This window comes from Diachasma alloeum, unplaced genomic scaffold (assembly GCF_001412515.2).
Source record: "Diachasma alloeum isolate Michigan unplaced genomic scaffold, Dall2.0 Dall_scaffold_00285, whole genome shotgun sequence".
NCBI lineage: Eukaryota > Metazoa > Arthropoda > Insecta > Hymenoptera > Braconidae > Diachasma > Diachasma alloeum.
In genome coordinates this window covers 455,148-470,486 of record NW_021680424.1, presented here as the reverse complement: position 1 = coordinate 470,486, position 15,339 = coordinate 455,148, and the positions used below count along the sequence as shown (strand labels likewise).

General features: G+C 37.6%; 2 protein-coding genes across 2 annotated transcripts in view; one reads left to right on the top strand and one right to left on the bottom strand.

Moving 5' to 3' along the window:
- LOC107038619 (tubulin polyglutamylase TTLL4) overlaps positions 1-15,339 on the bottom strand; it is a 112,572-nt gene that overhangs the window by 70,310 nt on the left and 26,923 nt on the right. Inside the window, exons 2-3 of the mRNA XM_015257829.1 lie at positions 8,462-8,518; positions 7,832-7,883 (exon numbers count right to left, since the gene is read on the bottom strand). The gene's annotated coding sequence lies outside the window, so the exon portion shown is untranslated. The remainder of the gene's footprint in view (positions 1-7,831; positions 7,884-8,461; positions 8,519-15,339) is intronic.
- Positions 10,817-11,302, top strand: LOC107038622 (enhancer of split malpha protein-like). The gene has a single exon (XM_015257834.1). It carries the CDS (start codon positions 10,817-10,819, stop codon positions 11,300-11,302), a length of 486 nt encoding a protein of 161 aa, XP_015113320.1.

Here is a 15,339-nt window from a genome sequence, read left to right as displayed (position 1 = left end):
CAAAAAAACATTCATATCTTGTCTGACATCGCTGCTACAAACTCGGGCCTACAACTCGGGCTTTCAATAGAAGGCCCGAGTTGAAGACCCGAGTTTGTAGCAGCGATGTCAGACAAGATATGAATGTTTTTTTGCACTATTTCACTATTTGAAATTTCCAAATTTCCATTTTTCAATCAAAATTATTGACTCACTTTGAACATTTTTTTGATCGTCTTTAAAATTTGTAATTAAATATGAGAACTTTCTTTCACGACTCATTTGATCAGTATTTTTCCATTCACTATTTTGCAATGATTTTGTTATTTAAATTTCAAAAGAGTGAATTTAATTTTCAATTTTAAATCGTTAGAAAATATTTATCAAGTCCGTAAAAATTGGAAAATCTAGTTTTTGGGGGAAAAGTTCAGGAAATGATTGAAAAATTTCTTCACAACAAACGGATTTTTATCAAAAATGTTATAAATGTCCCTGACGATCCCTGAATTTTTATCACGCAATTCAATTGACAAATTCAATTATCAGAATTTCCAACCGATTTTAAAAAATCGAAAAATTTAACTTAATTCTCGACTTTGATTAGAGAACACTTAAACAATGACGAAAAAATTATAAATTCTAGTTAGACCACTTGATTCCGCAATTGAACCCGAGATACCGAAATAATTCACTTCCCAGAATCACTTGATCCACTGAATCCCCTCTTCACAATTTAATTCAAAAAAAAAATATTGACACAAATCAAACTAGGAAATTCGAAATCAAACACTCAAAATATCGGAATCATCCCCAGTGCATTACCTCCCGATCATCCCAATACCAAATACCCAATCCCCTCACATGAGCCACAGCGCAAACTCCCTGAAGATCTCTGCAAGTATGTTAAAAATCTTTTCCCCCAAAAAATAAGTAACCAAAAAAAAAGAGATGAATATACGTGAACCCCGGCGAAGAAATAAACCAGACTCCCCTGCATTATGTTCCTAAATAAACACACGAGATCCTTTGATCGAGCGTTTGCTTTCTTGGTCGTGCACCTAAATAAATAAAACCTCCCCCAGGATCGATCTCAAATTCGTTCGCCAACAGAAAGAAGAGGGAAAAAAAATGGGGTTGAAAGCATTGAGGCTCTCGGTACCGGGCACGATTCCATTCTCAAAGGATTATCGTTATAAATTATCCATTTTTTCTCTGCCTCCAAAAGGAGCAGCATCCACCCGCACGCATCTCTTTCATTCTTCGGGGGGTACGTGTATCGCTGACCGGTAGCAGCTCCGAGATTTCTATCTCCGGATTAGTCGGACCGTGTCATCGGGGTATCCTGTCTATTCGGCTTTCCCTGGGCTCGGTCCAGACACTCTATTCATTAGGTTGAGAATGAAGAAAAAAACGTCTTTTAGTTCGCGTTTTTTTTACCCCTCGGGCATTGGATCGAAGACTCGAGGGGTTTTTACAGAATGAGAAATTTGAACCATTTTTTTTAAGATTCATGGGGTGACCCTGCAAAGGGCGCACTTCCGGGCAGATTTTTTATTCAATTTTTCAGGGAAAAAAATTGAGAATAGCATTTAGGGGAGAAAAAAAAATTGGAAATGGTGAAAGCTGGAGTTTTAGGGGGGAAAGGGTGGATTTTTTAGGGGAAAAAATGTTTGACTGCGGTTTTGGGGTCGAAAGGGACCCCGGGAAAATTTACAATTCGATATGCAGTAATTGAAGATCACCTCTAGTCATTAAGTGGAAAATAAAAAAAACGTCTTTTCATTCTTTCAATTTTCCTGATTTATGTTGTGTTTCATCGAATAATTATACAATTAAACTGAATTTTAGAGCTTTCATTGATATTTCCCATTTTCAATCACAGAATTTCTTCAAATTCACCGTCACAATCCGTACACCAAAAAAATTATCGTTTAGCACCGAAATAATTATTGGTTCCACAATTTTTCCGGCGCTACACGATCATTTTTCTGGTGCTAAACAATAATGTTTCCAAGTGTGCAAATTGCGACTCGTTTACGGTGCTAGCCCATGAATTTTTCTGGAAAATATTTCTCAGTGTCTGATAAAATATCCCACGAAGTGTACCAAAAATTTCCGCCAAAAAAATTTAGTCTCATGAACAACTAATGCATTTTCCATCTCCAAAAAAGCTCGCACGTGCTAGAAACCTCGAAAACAGGCCCAGACAAGTTCCTTTCACCCCAGCGAATCGATCCTATTTTTTACACCCTGACCTTGATATATTATGTCAACTCTGTGTTATCGTCTCCTTCTCACACTGAAAACTGCACCTGGATGATGCAGGCACGAACCTGCAGCGGAGGATGCACAAGAAAAAAGCCATTGCGTGAGAGTTTTTTTTTCTTCCTCTCGCAAGTCCAAGTGTTCCATCATAAAAGAGTCGAAACAAGTCTGAACTTGCACGAGCCGATTTGGTGCACGCAGGTAGTTGCACTGTATACGGTGTTTGTTACGAAGAAGGGACAGTACAAAGGCGATTGCAAAAGTGTCTGAATGTTTTTGTGTTTGGTAGGATGAAGAGAAAAAAAGTGAGAGATATCGTGCGGGTGTTTGGGACGAATTGTCACCGAGGATTCGTGTCCGCCTCATTTGGATTCCAACGCACGTACTCCGGATCTGGCGGCAGGAAGTCGACAGAAAGGATGTCCTTTGATAATTGATTCTGAAAAGGATGAATTCGGGGAGGAGACTGGGAAGAAAGCGTCAAGACGGGGGAACATCCCCTGGAAGTTTCACTTTTTGGAGAGAATTTCAGAAATTTAACGGATGGAAGACAATTTTTTGAACCGATTTCATTCCTATTGCTATTAATTAACGTGTTTTCAATTTTTATTGTAGAAACCCTTTGAGGGATTATTGAAATTCTATTTTCATTCGATAAGGAAGAGAGGGATGAAACGGACTGTTGAATAAGGATAATGAAAATGCAGATATTTTGATCATTTCATATAAAAAAAGATATTTTTCAAAATTCCACAATCGCGACGATTATCACATCACTTTAGACTAGATCTGATGTACTGTTATCTTGCCCCTGTGCTCCCTTGACCTAAAATTCAACCCTTTACCTGCTAACAATGTCCATCAAGCCCCCAGAAACCACTCAACTGGTGGTCCCCACCGAACGGGTTAACGGAAACGCCCAACAATGCCCGAGGAAAGGGTTGCCACGGCAGGGGATTCACCTGTGAAAGGGTTAAACCAGGTACAAAAGACCCCGCGAATGTGACTCTAGAACAAGTGTACAAACCGCTACGACATTTAGAAAAAAAACCAATCGCTCAGTAAAAAAATTACAAAACACTTTGATTCCCTGATTTTTTCGTTATTTAAATAGAGAAAAAAATCCAGAAAATAGGGAAAGAGTTTCAGAGAACTGAGATTCACCATCTGGACCGAGAAAATCGAAAGGGGCAGCTGCGAAAATTCCCTCTCATCGCCGAATATAAAAAAAAAAAATTGTACGAATTCACGTCATCCAGAACGATCCACAGGTGGTAACTGAGAAAAAAAAATTGGGGAAACTCGTCACGTGAGGGTGGATAAAAAAAATAATACTCCCAACAAAGGGTGCTCCCCCCGCATTCTGATTGCATCGAATAGAATCCGTTCACCCAAAACGTCCAATTTCCCATTGTTGACCCTTTTTACCTGCCTCACCCGTTGGATGAAGAGGTGAATGTATTTTTCGGCATTAGATGAGGTTGAAGGGTCCCCCATTCACATTATTCAAAAAAATAAATCTTAGATATGCATCTGAGGGGCATTTCAATGGGGGACAAAATAACAAAATTCCACTGGAGATTTCTCGTGATTTTGAATAATATTGCATTCTTCCCCCCTTTCTCGAGGGCTCAAAGGATATGGAAAAAAGGGTCCAGTCAAACGGGAGGGAATGGGGTTTCCTTTATGCTCGAAATCATCTCGGACCGGTTCACGCACGGGGGACAAAGGAATTTTGATGGACAAGCGTTAAAAATGTTCAATTTTTTCCGTTTTTTTTTTCAATGGATTTTTTTTTATTCTGCGGACTTTTACCAATAACAAATTTTTTTTTCAAACTAATCAGTTCATTTATTTCCGTCAAATGAAGTTTATTTTAGTGAATTAAATGAGTTCAATTCTTTCCATTTTTGTGTTTTATGTTCATGTCACCAATTTTTTTTCCTTCAAACCAATAAATTCATTTATTTTGCTTAAATAAAATTTATTTAATCGAATAAAACGCTTCACTGAATGTGTATTTTGCAAAAAAATCGATTTTAGAAATTCTTCGTTAGTAAATAAATGATGGAAATTGATTTCTGTTGTAATGTTGAATGAAAAAAAAAAATTATAGTTTATTTATGAAAAAAAAATTTAACTTCTATATTTGCAATTTTTTAATTATTTTTATTTTTTTAAAGGAACATTTTTTTTCGTTCTATATTTCGACAAAAAAAATGACAATCTTGGTAAATGTCCGAATATTAAATATTCAAAGTGGAAAAATTGGGAATGCACCGCCACATCGATAAATAAACCCCTCAGGGAGCAGCCGGGAGCCCCCCCTCAGCCGTAGTAAAGATGAAATTCCAATTATGAGAGATTCTTATCCAAAACCGGTGCCGACCGCGATTACAGCCACCATAAAACCGAGAAATACAGTAGTCAGTGATTCGTTCCTCTTCCCCCTTTTATCTCATTTCACGTATCCCCGCTGGAATTTATTTAATTTCCCATTCTCGGCGTCACACCCTTGATACTCGCTTATCTCCCAAGTGTATTTGGAGGTAACCTCCGTGTTGGAAGATTACTTATCCATAAAAGCAAACCTCCGCAGCCGTGGGAGCGGTGATAATGGCAGAGTGATCATAAATTTCAGAGAAAAGAAAAACGGGAATGCAACGAAATAGAAATAAATGTTACAAAATTACTATTTCTTCACTAAAAAAAAAAATAATGTTATTTTTAATCTATAAAACGGGATCAACTTTGATTTCAAATTAAGGAATAAATTGAATTCGATAGTAATATTTCCATGTTGTTTATATAAAAACAAGAAAAAAATTGAAAGACGTAAAAAACTATTTCTGCGCGGAATAAAATTGCGATTATTATTTTTAACTAAAAAATTCAATTTCGAAGGATTAATCGACTTAATTTTCAAATTGCAAGATCTCAGGATTTTTTTTTACATAAAAATTCCGGAATATATTCCCTTCGAGAAAAAATATACAATTTTTTTCCGTTCAATTCCCGAAAAAAAATTTAATTCAAGATATAAATCGATTATAAACCCCAGAAAAAAATCTGATCCCTCGGCCAAACCGTAACAAAACCCACTCTGAATTCAGGAATAAATTGAATTCGCTAGTAATATTTCCATTATTTTTACATAAAAACAAAAAAAAATAAAGACCTAAAAAACTATTTCTGCGCTGAATAAAATTGCGGTTATTATTTTCAACTAAAAAATACCGTTTCGAAGGATTAATCGACTGAATTCTCAAACTGTAAGATCCCAGGATTTTTTTAACATAAATATTCAGGAATAAATTCCCTTCGAGAAAAAATCTACAATTTCTTTCCGTTCAATTCCCTCAAAAAAAATTTAATTCAAGATATAAATCGATTATAAACCCCAGAAAAAAATCTGATCCCTCGGCCAAACCGTAACAAAACCCACTCTGAATTCAGGAATAAATTGAATTCGCTAGTAATATTTCCATTATTTTTACATAAAAACAAAAAAAAATAAAGACCTAAAAAACTATTTCTGCGCTGAATAAAATTGCGGTTATTATTTTCAACTAAAAAATACCGTTTCGAAGGATTAATCGACTGAATTCTCAAACTGTAAGATCCCAGGATTTTTTTAACATAAATATTCAGGAATAAATTCCCTTCGAGAAAAAATCTACAATTTCTTTCCGTTCAATTCCCTCAAAAAAAATTTAATTCAAGATATAAATCGATTATAAACCCCAGAAAAAAATATGATCCCTCGGCCAAACCGTAACAAAACCCACTCTGCCCCTATCTCTCATCTCGAAAATCGGTACGATTACATGCGAACGTAGCGTGAAAGAAACAAGTCCACTCCCCCCCCCCCCCCCCCCCCCCCCCCCCCCCCCCCNCCCCCTCCCCCTCTCCACACGTGTTCAAGAAAGGAAGAGTGGAGTAGAACTGGTCTTGAAATTCTCATTTTTTTTTCATTCACCCAACAAAAACTAAAAAGAGTATTATGAAGTGAGACGGAAGGAACACAGGTTGCACCTGCCGCTGACGTCACACACGGGAACTTCTTGTTTGTACGTGCAACTCCCTAGAGAGCCCCCAGGGGTCAACCACTACTGTTTCAACATCTCCAGTCATCTTATCCCTTTATCCTTCGGTACTTTATTCACTCGAGTTTTTCGCCTCTTTGACTTCTGGTTGGACATTGCATTATTTATATGCTAATGAATGCTGGAGAGGGAGAGAGAGAGAGAGGGGGAAAAATGAATGAGACGAGCCTCGGGGGTACAGAAATAAACGTAACAACCACCTCCTTCATTTTTTGGTGAGGTAATAGCTCCCTTCAGTAACAAAATTTTTTCCTCAAATTGGAGGTGTATTCGGGCCCCTCCAAAAACCACAATTTTATACCTCGGGACAAAAGAATTGCATTCATCACGCAAATTTCGTCGTTTATTGTTGCATTTTCGGGGTTATTCGTTTTGTTTATTTCGCCACCTGCGTGGATGAATGAAATTTTGAGTTTTTTTTTTGTCTCTTTTAGCGATTTTTTATTTTCATTCTCCTGGGCTTTTGGGGGGAACTATTAGATGAGTTAAATCTTCAGAAGAAAGAATATAATGCGGTAATGTATTTCCGTAATTATTTTTTTCAATTTTACTAGGATTTTTTATTCTTATATTTTTTTAATAGAAATATTGAATTTGTCACGAAAATTTCGTCGTTTATTGCGGCATTTTCGTGATTATTCCTTTCGTTTATTTCTTCTATTTTTTTTCCTGATAAATTGAAAAAAATTGTGCCATAATGTAGCAAAATTTAGTATTTTCACGAGATATCTTATTTTTTTGTGTGAGAAGCTGAAAAAATTGGTGAGGTAGGATATTTTTCAAATATCCATTACGAATTGGATTAATGACGAAAATTTCGTCATTTATTAATGCATTTTCCTGATTATTTATTTTATTTATCTCGCCACCTGCGTCGATGAATGAAATTTTGAGTTTTTTGTCTCCTTTATTTTGATTCTCCTGGGCTTTTAGGGGACTGATTACAATCGGATGAATCTATATGGGAGGGGGATTTTTCGTGAGTGAATTGCAATTATGGGGAGAAACCGGTTTTGAATCTATTCGGTGTTTCGTGGACATGTGTAACGAGAGAATTTTTTTGTTACTGGGGCTACAGTGAGTTTTGATGAGAAAGGGGGGCAGCAATGCTGATTGTAAACCGGTTATGGATTAGGTTCAAGTTTAATTGATACTTATATGAAATATTTTTTGTTCGTGAATTAATTTTACAAAAATTTCCGACGACATGATGAGGGATAAGTGGAGAATATTTCGTTAGTTTTTTGGTTAAATTATTCAGTTTTTTTCTGAACTCCTCCCTTTTTCACCAGAAATTTTCAGATAATTTTTTCCAGTGAAATTATCAGAAAGAAAATTTGTTTCTTCGATTGTTTTAAAAGTCGAGGCAAGAAAATGAAGGATTTTTTCGCTGAGTTTTTCATTTTTTTAAATTCCTGACAATTGTATTTACGCTTTCGTTGGAAAATTGTAAAATTGGAGAAGGAAAATATCTGACTTACATTCTCTCGCTCAGCGTCGTCCAAGGAACTACCTGGCCGAACTGCGGAGACTCTGTAAAATCCCCAACAAATTGTGATTTGAAACAGATGAAAACCCAAAATTTCAGCAAATGCAATAGACGATTAACAACTTAAATTATGTCAAAATGAACAAAAATAATTTTCACAGATAAAATTTATCTTTTTGGAATTGCTTGCCTCTGATTAAAAAAAATCGTCAAGTCAAAAATATTTTCATAACCAATATTCTTTTTAAATTTTTTTTTTAACTCATGAATGAAAATTGAATTCCTTCCTCAGTTTTTTTTAAAATTCCTTAACAATTCCACACAATCATTTTTACCAATCTTCCTCTGATTTTCGTAAAAATTGTCTCCACCTTTTCAAAAATTCATAAAATTGAATCTTGAAAATAACTGACTTTCAAAATATCTTCACAACAAAAATCTATCGTCTAATTCGATTCAAAAACTAACGAATAAAAATTGAATTTCTTCCTCAATTTTTATTTAAAAAATTCCCTAACAATTCCATAAAATCATTATTGTCAATTTTCTCCTAATTTTCGTTAAAATTGTCTCAACGTATTCAAAAAATCGTGAAGTTGAGAAATGAAAATGTCCAACTTACATTCCTCTCGTCCAGGAGAGTCCCTTCCGTCTGAACTACCTGCCCCAAGATCGGCCTCTGCAAAAAAAAAAAAAATTATCATTACAAACAGATGAAAACTCTCAAAATGTCACGTAGCAAGTGCACTGGCATGACCCTGAGGTTAAATTACCCATAAGTTTGTCCCGCAGGTTGCGAGGGCGCATAAACTTCACCTGCTCTAAACAGCATTGCAAGTGAAAACAAATAGTTTCACGGGGTTGTCTACCTGTGGGGGCATTGCCAGAGGGGAGAGGGACCGTGGATACAGCGAAGAGGAAGTTTTCTGGGCATTTTACGGTGCCGTTTTCTCTCCCCTAGGCAACGGGATGAGAGAACAAGAGATTAAAGGGAGATAACTCTTGGCTGGGGAGGGGTCCGACCCCAACAGGTCAACTGTGAGTGCTCAGGTGCACTTAGTTTACATTCTAACCCTCGTACGAACTCACTAAATATTTTAAAAGCAAATTTTAAGTCGATAGCACTAAACCGTCAGTTTTTCAAGTTAAAATCACAAAAATGAATTTCTAAAATTTTTCCCTGAGACACTAAAAAATTTAAAATGTTTGTTGAATATTTTTATGATGATTTTACATGAAATAAATATTTAATTTTGAACGTCATTCATATGGAATATCAAGTCAAATTAAATTCGATAATTAAAATTCATAAGATGAAATACGTTAAAATGTTTTGAAATGTCTCGACAAAAAAACGGAAATTAATGGTTAGAAAACGTGCCTAACACGTCCTCACGTGTGTGTCTAGACTCCAGAGAAGGGTCGTTATGCAGACGTGTGCAGGCAAATGCCACCCCACGGGGTCTGACTTTTTTCTCTCAAAAATCATTTGGTTTTACGAAGCGAAAAAAAAACAAGGGTCCTTCTTAATGACCGGAGGGGCTAGTCGCCATCCAGAGACACTTGGACCCCCTACCAAGTGCCTGCGGAGGAAAACATCCCTCTACTCAGGCTTCCAACCTGATTTTCAAATTTTTTAACGGGGAAAACATTCAAAAATCATCACGAGATGATGCAATACCTTATAACTAACAATGGAGACTCCTCGAAACGTGTCGCAACAAGTTTGGATCCCGTCAGAACTAGATAAAGGCGCTTTATCCCACCCCCGCGTTGCCCTGAATGACGAGAATACCTAGGTAAACCAAGGAGATGCTTAAGAATGAGAAGAAAAAACCGGAGAGTCGAACTGAGATTTTTTTTTCACTATTACCCCCAGGAATTTCAATTTAAAATTTAGTGAAAAAAAATTTGAGTGAAAGCTGCAGCATTTTTACCCACAATTATAGTAAATTTTAATAGTTCCATTGCATTTTCTTCATTTTACAATTCTAACAAAAATTCACCTCAAAATCTTTGAAAAAACCCTGAGATTAAATTAATCAGTGGTGACGGAAAAACGGAAAAAACTCACTGAATCCCTAGGCAAATCAAAGAAAAAAAATGAAAAAACCCTGAGATTAAATTAATCAGTGGTGACGGAAAAACGGAAAAAACTCACTCAATCCCTAGGCAAACCAAAGAAAAAAAATTCCTCTCATTGTGGGGTAGAATCCCCCTAATTTTCAAGAATGTTGGAGAACAATTCAAGAATCCGAAGCTACTCGGACCCCCGCGAACCTCCTTCGTCCCATCTCTCGTCCCTCCTCACCCCAATGACCACTTTTTTCCAACTTTCACCAAAAAAATTTTCCAAACAAATAAATAAATAATTACCACAAGCGCATTCACCCCCACCCCCAATGAAGGCCCACTCACCCTCCCCGAAACGTGTCGCAACAAGTTTCTCCCCATCTCCCCCGTCCCCACCCCCTAATCTCGAAGAACCTAGGCAAGCAATCTCGAACGGTTCATAAAGAAACCGGAGAGTCTGGAAAAGGATCCCTCATTGTGGGGGAGATGCCGCTCTGCCCCGTCGGGCGTAGGAGTGAGAGAGTAAGATGGCCAGAGGGGGAAAGAAGTGAGTAGAAAGGAGAGCCACCGGGGTTGGATGGGTTAGGGTGGTGTACCGTCCTATACGGCAGATGGTCGGCGTGGACCCTGACGTGGGAAGCACCGAATTCTCCAAGTTCCCACAGCCAGAGTGCACCTGCCTCCCCCACTCCCTACCCCATAGCCTGGTGAGGGCTATATAAACCCCGGGGTAGCTCTCAGTAACCACCATTCGCTCACTAGCGCTTCGAGTAAAGGCACCAAAGCCCAAAGCACCGTTTCCAAGATTATCCAAAATCTCAAAACGCATTTGCAAAGTGAGTTTTCGCTGATCGCGAAGTGTATCCCTGTGACAACCTAAAGATAAACTAAAGAAACAACAAAGATGGCCACCACCATGAGCCACGTGTTCGAGTACGAGAACGAGTTGAACGACAACCTGTACAACCTCAAGTTGTCAGCTGACAACAAGAGGATGAGCAACGCCAAGCGCCTGCGAAAGCTGCTGAAGCCACTGCTCCGTCTGATGAGAAAGAAGACTTCAAACATCAAGAGCCATCAGAAGGCCGAGCCCCAGCAGGAGATCTTCACCGAGGAAGTTGACAATCAGAACAACAGCAACGAGGCCCTCGAGCAACGTCTCCTAGCTGATCTTGCAAGTGCCGAGGAGGGAGCTGCCATCACAGTGTGCCTAGACGGTCAAATGACAGTTGTGCCTGTGGTTCCTGGTCAGTGCTATGTGCCAGTTCACTTTGCCCACACCTGCGCCGGTGACTTCTACTGGACAACACTAGCCCTCACCGACAGTGATCTCTGCTACAAGGAGTGTGCATTCTCCCAGAATCAAGTACCCGAGATGCAAGTGGCCTGAGGCGAGAAATTTCCCGACCACTGTTGTGATTCTACCTCAATCCACAAATGAAACTTGTGGAGATTCGAGCTGTCAGCCAGCCTCAAGTGACAGCGAGACTGCATCCTGAATTCATCAAACTGTGATTGATAGTTGATAGAAGTTGGAGTTTAGCCTGAATTATTGCTCAATTATTTTTCATGGCTCCTTTGATGTCGATTCAGTACTCACTCAATTCTGATTACTCGATTATTTTGGCGGCAATCAGACCGCATTTGTGATATTGTAATAGAGTCCTAGGTTACTTTTGCTAATTGTGATATGGGCGATTGCTCAATTATGTCTTCCATTTGAAAGAAATACATTTTATAATTAATATCGTAATTTCTTGTTTTGTGCTTTGACATCATCCCTTTCCCTCTAGTTTTTAAGGCTTCAGATCTCCGGAATTCGTTCGATTCTTCTCGTTGTTCCGTGGTTGGTTGGTCCTTTGGGTGAATTGTCTTCTCGTTTGTCCATTTGTCTTGGTATTTTTCGTTTTCTTCGATGCAGATCGCCGAGGGAGTGCTCCAACGGTCCTTGAAGTTCGTTGGGGCCAACCGACTTTTCACACAATGCATTTCTAAGATAAATGAGGGGAGACCCGGAAAAAAACTTGGGGTCGAGGTCTCCCCTTGAGTTTAACCGACATTCCTAGAAGTTGGCGCCAAAATAACGAAGATTTTACAGGCAATCTTGACAGGCTACTTCGACTCGACAAATTAGAAAAATGTTACTTATTTTTTCTTGTTAATTGATTCAATTTAAAGGCCAGAATAGACTATCATTCATGGTAAATTGAATTATTGGGGTGTGTGGGTCCCACGTTTTGACAATGGAGATATCAATCCAGAGGAGATTCAAAACCAGTTATGCATGCGGAAACGTTTACAATGTGCACACGTGTTGTCCATATGGGTTACACATGGTCGGGAGAGGGGTAATCGGCGAATTCGCATGATTTTCCATTGCTGAGGTTTGGGGTTGGTTTTCGTATCACATCTGGTGGAATAATGATGAGATGCGGTTGTTGACTGGGTTTATGGGTGACAGGGGGTGGGAAGGGGTTGTGCGAGGCTTTATTGAATACTTTCTCTCCGGGGACAATTATTTTTGGGGTGAATTGAATTTTTTTGGCACAAGTTTTGAGTAATTTTCATTTATTTTTCTTGTGAGGAGATGAAATGAATAAATAATTTTTTTTTGTCTGTCAATTGGGGCTGTTCACCGGTTTTGGAGCGGATGGAGGTGTTCGAGGGATTGTTGAATACTTTCTTTTTGATAATAATTATTGTGGGAAAAATTTTGAATTGAAATTTTATTGAGAAGATAAAACAAATTAATTAATTTTTTTCATTTGTGAACTGGGGGTCATGTTTAATCTTTTACCGGACAATTTTTCCTCAATTAAAATAATTATTTGACAAATGAATGAGACAAAATGTCAATTGATTCAAAAATAAATTTTTCTTATGGAACAAATGTTCAGATTTGATGAATTTCAATAACAAAAAATTCGGATATTCTTTATTCGTCAGTTGTTGGTGATACTTTCCCTCCAATTACTGCTATCATACCCCCAATAAATGGAGTGAATCCACTGTTCATTGAGAGAAATTTTTTCATGACACATGTTTCAAGATTTGACAAATCTTCCATCAAAATTTTCTTCATTTTTTTCTTGCAGCTGGAGGAAATAGTGGGGAGAAAGGGGTGGATGGGGATGATATACCCGAGCTTACTGCACACTTTCTCCTCAATGACTATCATCATTCCCCAAATAAATGAAGCAAAACCTCAACTGATGGAAACCCAACTTTTCAAACTAAAATATCCCTTAAGATTTGTCAAATCCCGCGATCAAAATTCCGTTATATTTTTTATTTGTCAGCTGTTGGTGATACTTTCCCTCCAATTACTGTTATCATACCCCGCACAAATGGAATAAATCCACTATTCATCGGGAGAAACTTTTTCACGACACATGTTTCAAGATTTGACAAATCCTCAATCAAAATTTCCGTTCATATTTTTTTCCTCGCAGCTGGAGGAAATAGCGGGAAGAAAGGGGTTGATGGGGGCAATATTCCCACTTTCTCCTCAATTACCGGCATTATTCCCCGAATAAATGGAGTAAAACCTCAATTGATTGAAAACCCCAAGTTTTCAAGATAAAACATCCGTTAAGATTTGTCAAATCCTGCCATCAAAATTCCGTTACATTTTTTTATTCATCAGCTGTTGGCGGTACTTTCCCTCCAATTACTGTCGTCAAACCCCAAATAAACGGAATAAATCCACTATTCATCGAGGGAGAAATTTTTACACAACACATGTTGTGAAATCTGTCAATTTCCGGAATAAAAAATCTTCTTTCTTTACGTTTGTATTTTTTTTCTGCACTTTTTCAACAGGAGAATGAGAGAATTGGCGCGAAATTAGGGTACCACTTCGCGCGCAAACGACCCGACTCTCGACTAAATTCACCGCTTCCACCGAAGATGTCGCACCCTGCAACTGTTCATAGTAGAGCTCTAGCATTACCATTTCCCACAAAATCAATACTCTCTAAACAGGTATATTTTCCCCCAAAAGTCACCCTCCCATCACCAGGTAAAATCGCTCATTATCCACCGAACATTTCCCCCAAAGTCGTAAATATATAAATTAGAGACTGTCTAATATATAAATTACTGTTATAGAAATTTAATTCAACGAGGACACCTCCGCGGTGATGCAAAATAACCGTCATTTGATAAAGAAAAAACGATCACGAGACGCAAAAATTTTCCTTTGTTGAAATATTGTTAAAAATAATTTCCAAGCGAATTGTTGGCAAAATATCTGACAGTCACAAAAAAAAAATTATTTCATTTATAGAGACGAAAAATGTAAAAATTGATAAAGAAAAAATGAAGTTGCATTTGTATAGATGAAAAATGACTGATTTTTTTTTTAATTGTGAGGGTAATGTGAAGAGGGGAAACGGGGGGGGGGATAGTGACACACGATCACATGAGCGTCATCTGACGCATTTTCATCTCCACGACGTCAGTCACTTTCTCAAAAAACGAGGATTGTGATACATCCGTTACATAAAATCATTCATCTCTCTTCATCGCTCTCCTCCCTCTCTCTCTCTCCCGTAATGAACTCACTTATTATCCCGTGTATTTACGTTGTACGTTATTATTTCGATAAGTATCCTTGATGGAGGTAAAAAAAAAATCGTCTACGTGGATGAAATTTAAATTCAAGGGCTAAACGATTAAATTATCGTTGCGGGAATTAGTTGATGCCCTGATTACAGCCATTACATTCAATTTTTTCACCATCTTTTGAAATATAATTGCGTGAAAAATGGAAAACATGAAATTGCAGTTTTTTTTACATCAGATAAAGCAGAATAAAATGAGAATTTTCTACTTGAGATATAAATTCTTGTGGATTTTACATAAAATTAATTTTCTTCAGTCTCCTCTATTAAATAAATAATAAAAATAGTTTAAACTTTCGCAAACCCAATTTTTTCACGGGTAAAATTGATTTCAGAAGAAAAAAGAACGAGAACGTGTTTCACAATTTCGATTTTTAAAGGAAAATGGGAAAAAAATTGATTGCTTACAAATGATTACCAGAAAAAAAATTCCCAGAGTGCCTTAATTTGTAAATTTTGTAAGGTATGTGACTGTAATGACTCCATCGTTCTCCCCGCGTAATGAGAAAAAAACTTTCCCCCAATTCTCAAAAACCGGACCGTGAAATTTTAATTAAAAAACATTTGGAATATTTTTCACCGAGCGATACGAAATCGTTGGTTACTTCTGAGTTGTGACGAGACGCGAGAGTCGCTCGTGCCCGGCGCACGATATCCACGATTGAAATGAGAAGTATAGACCGTCGATCAGCATTTCACGTTCAATTTCCATCGCAAGTGATATTTAATCACCGCAAAAAAAAAATTCCATCAGTTCCACGGGGGAAAGTATTAATTCTGACGTTTCGGGTGTTTCAAATGC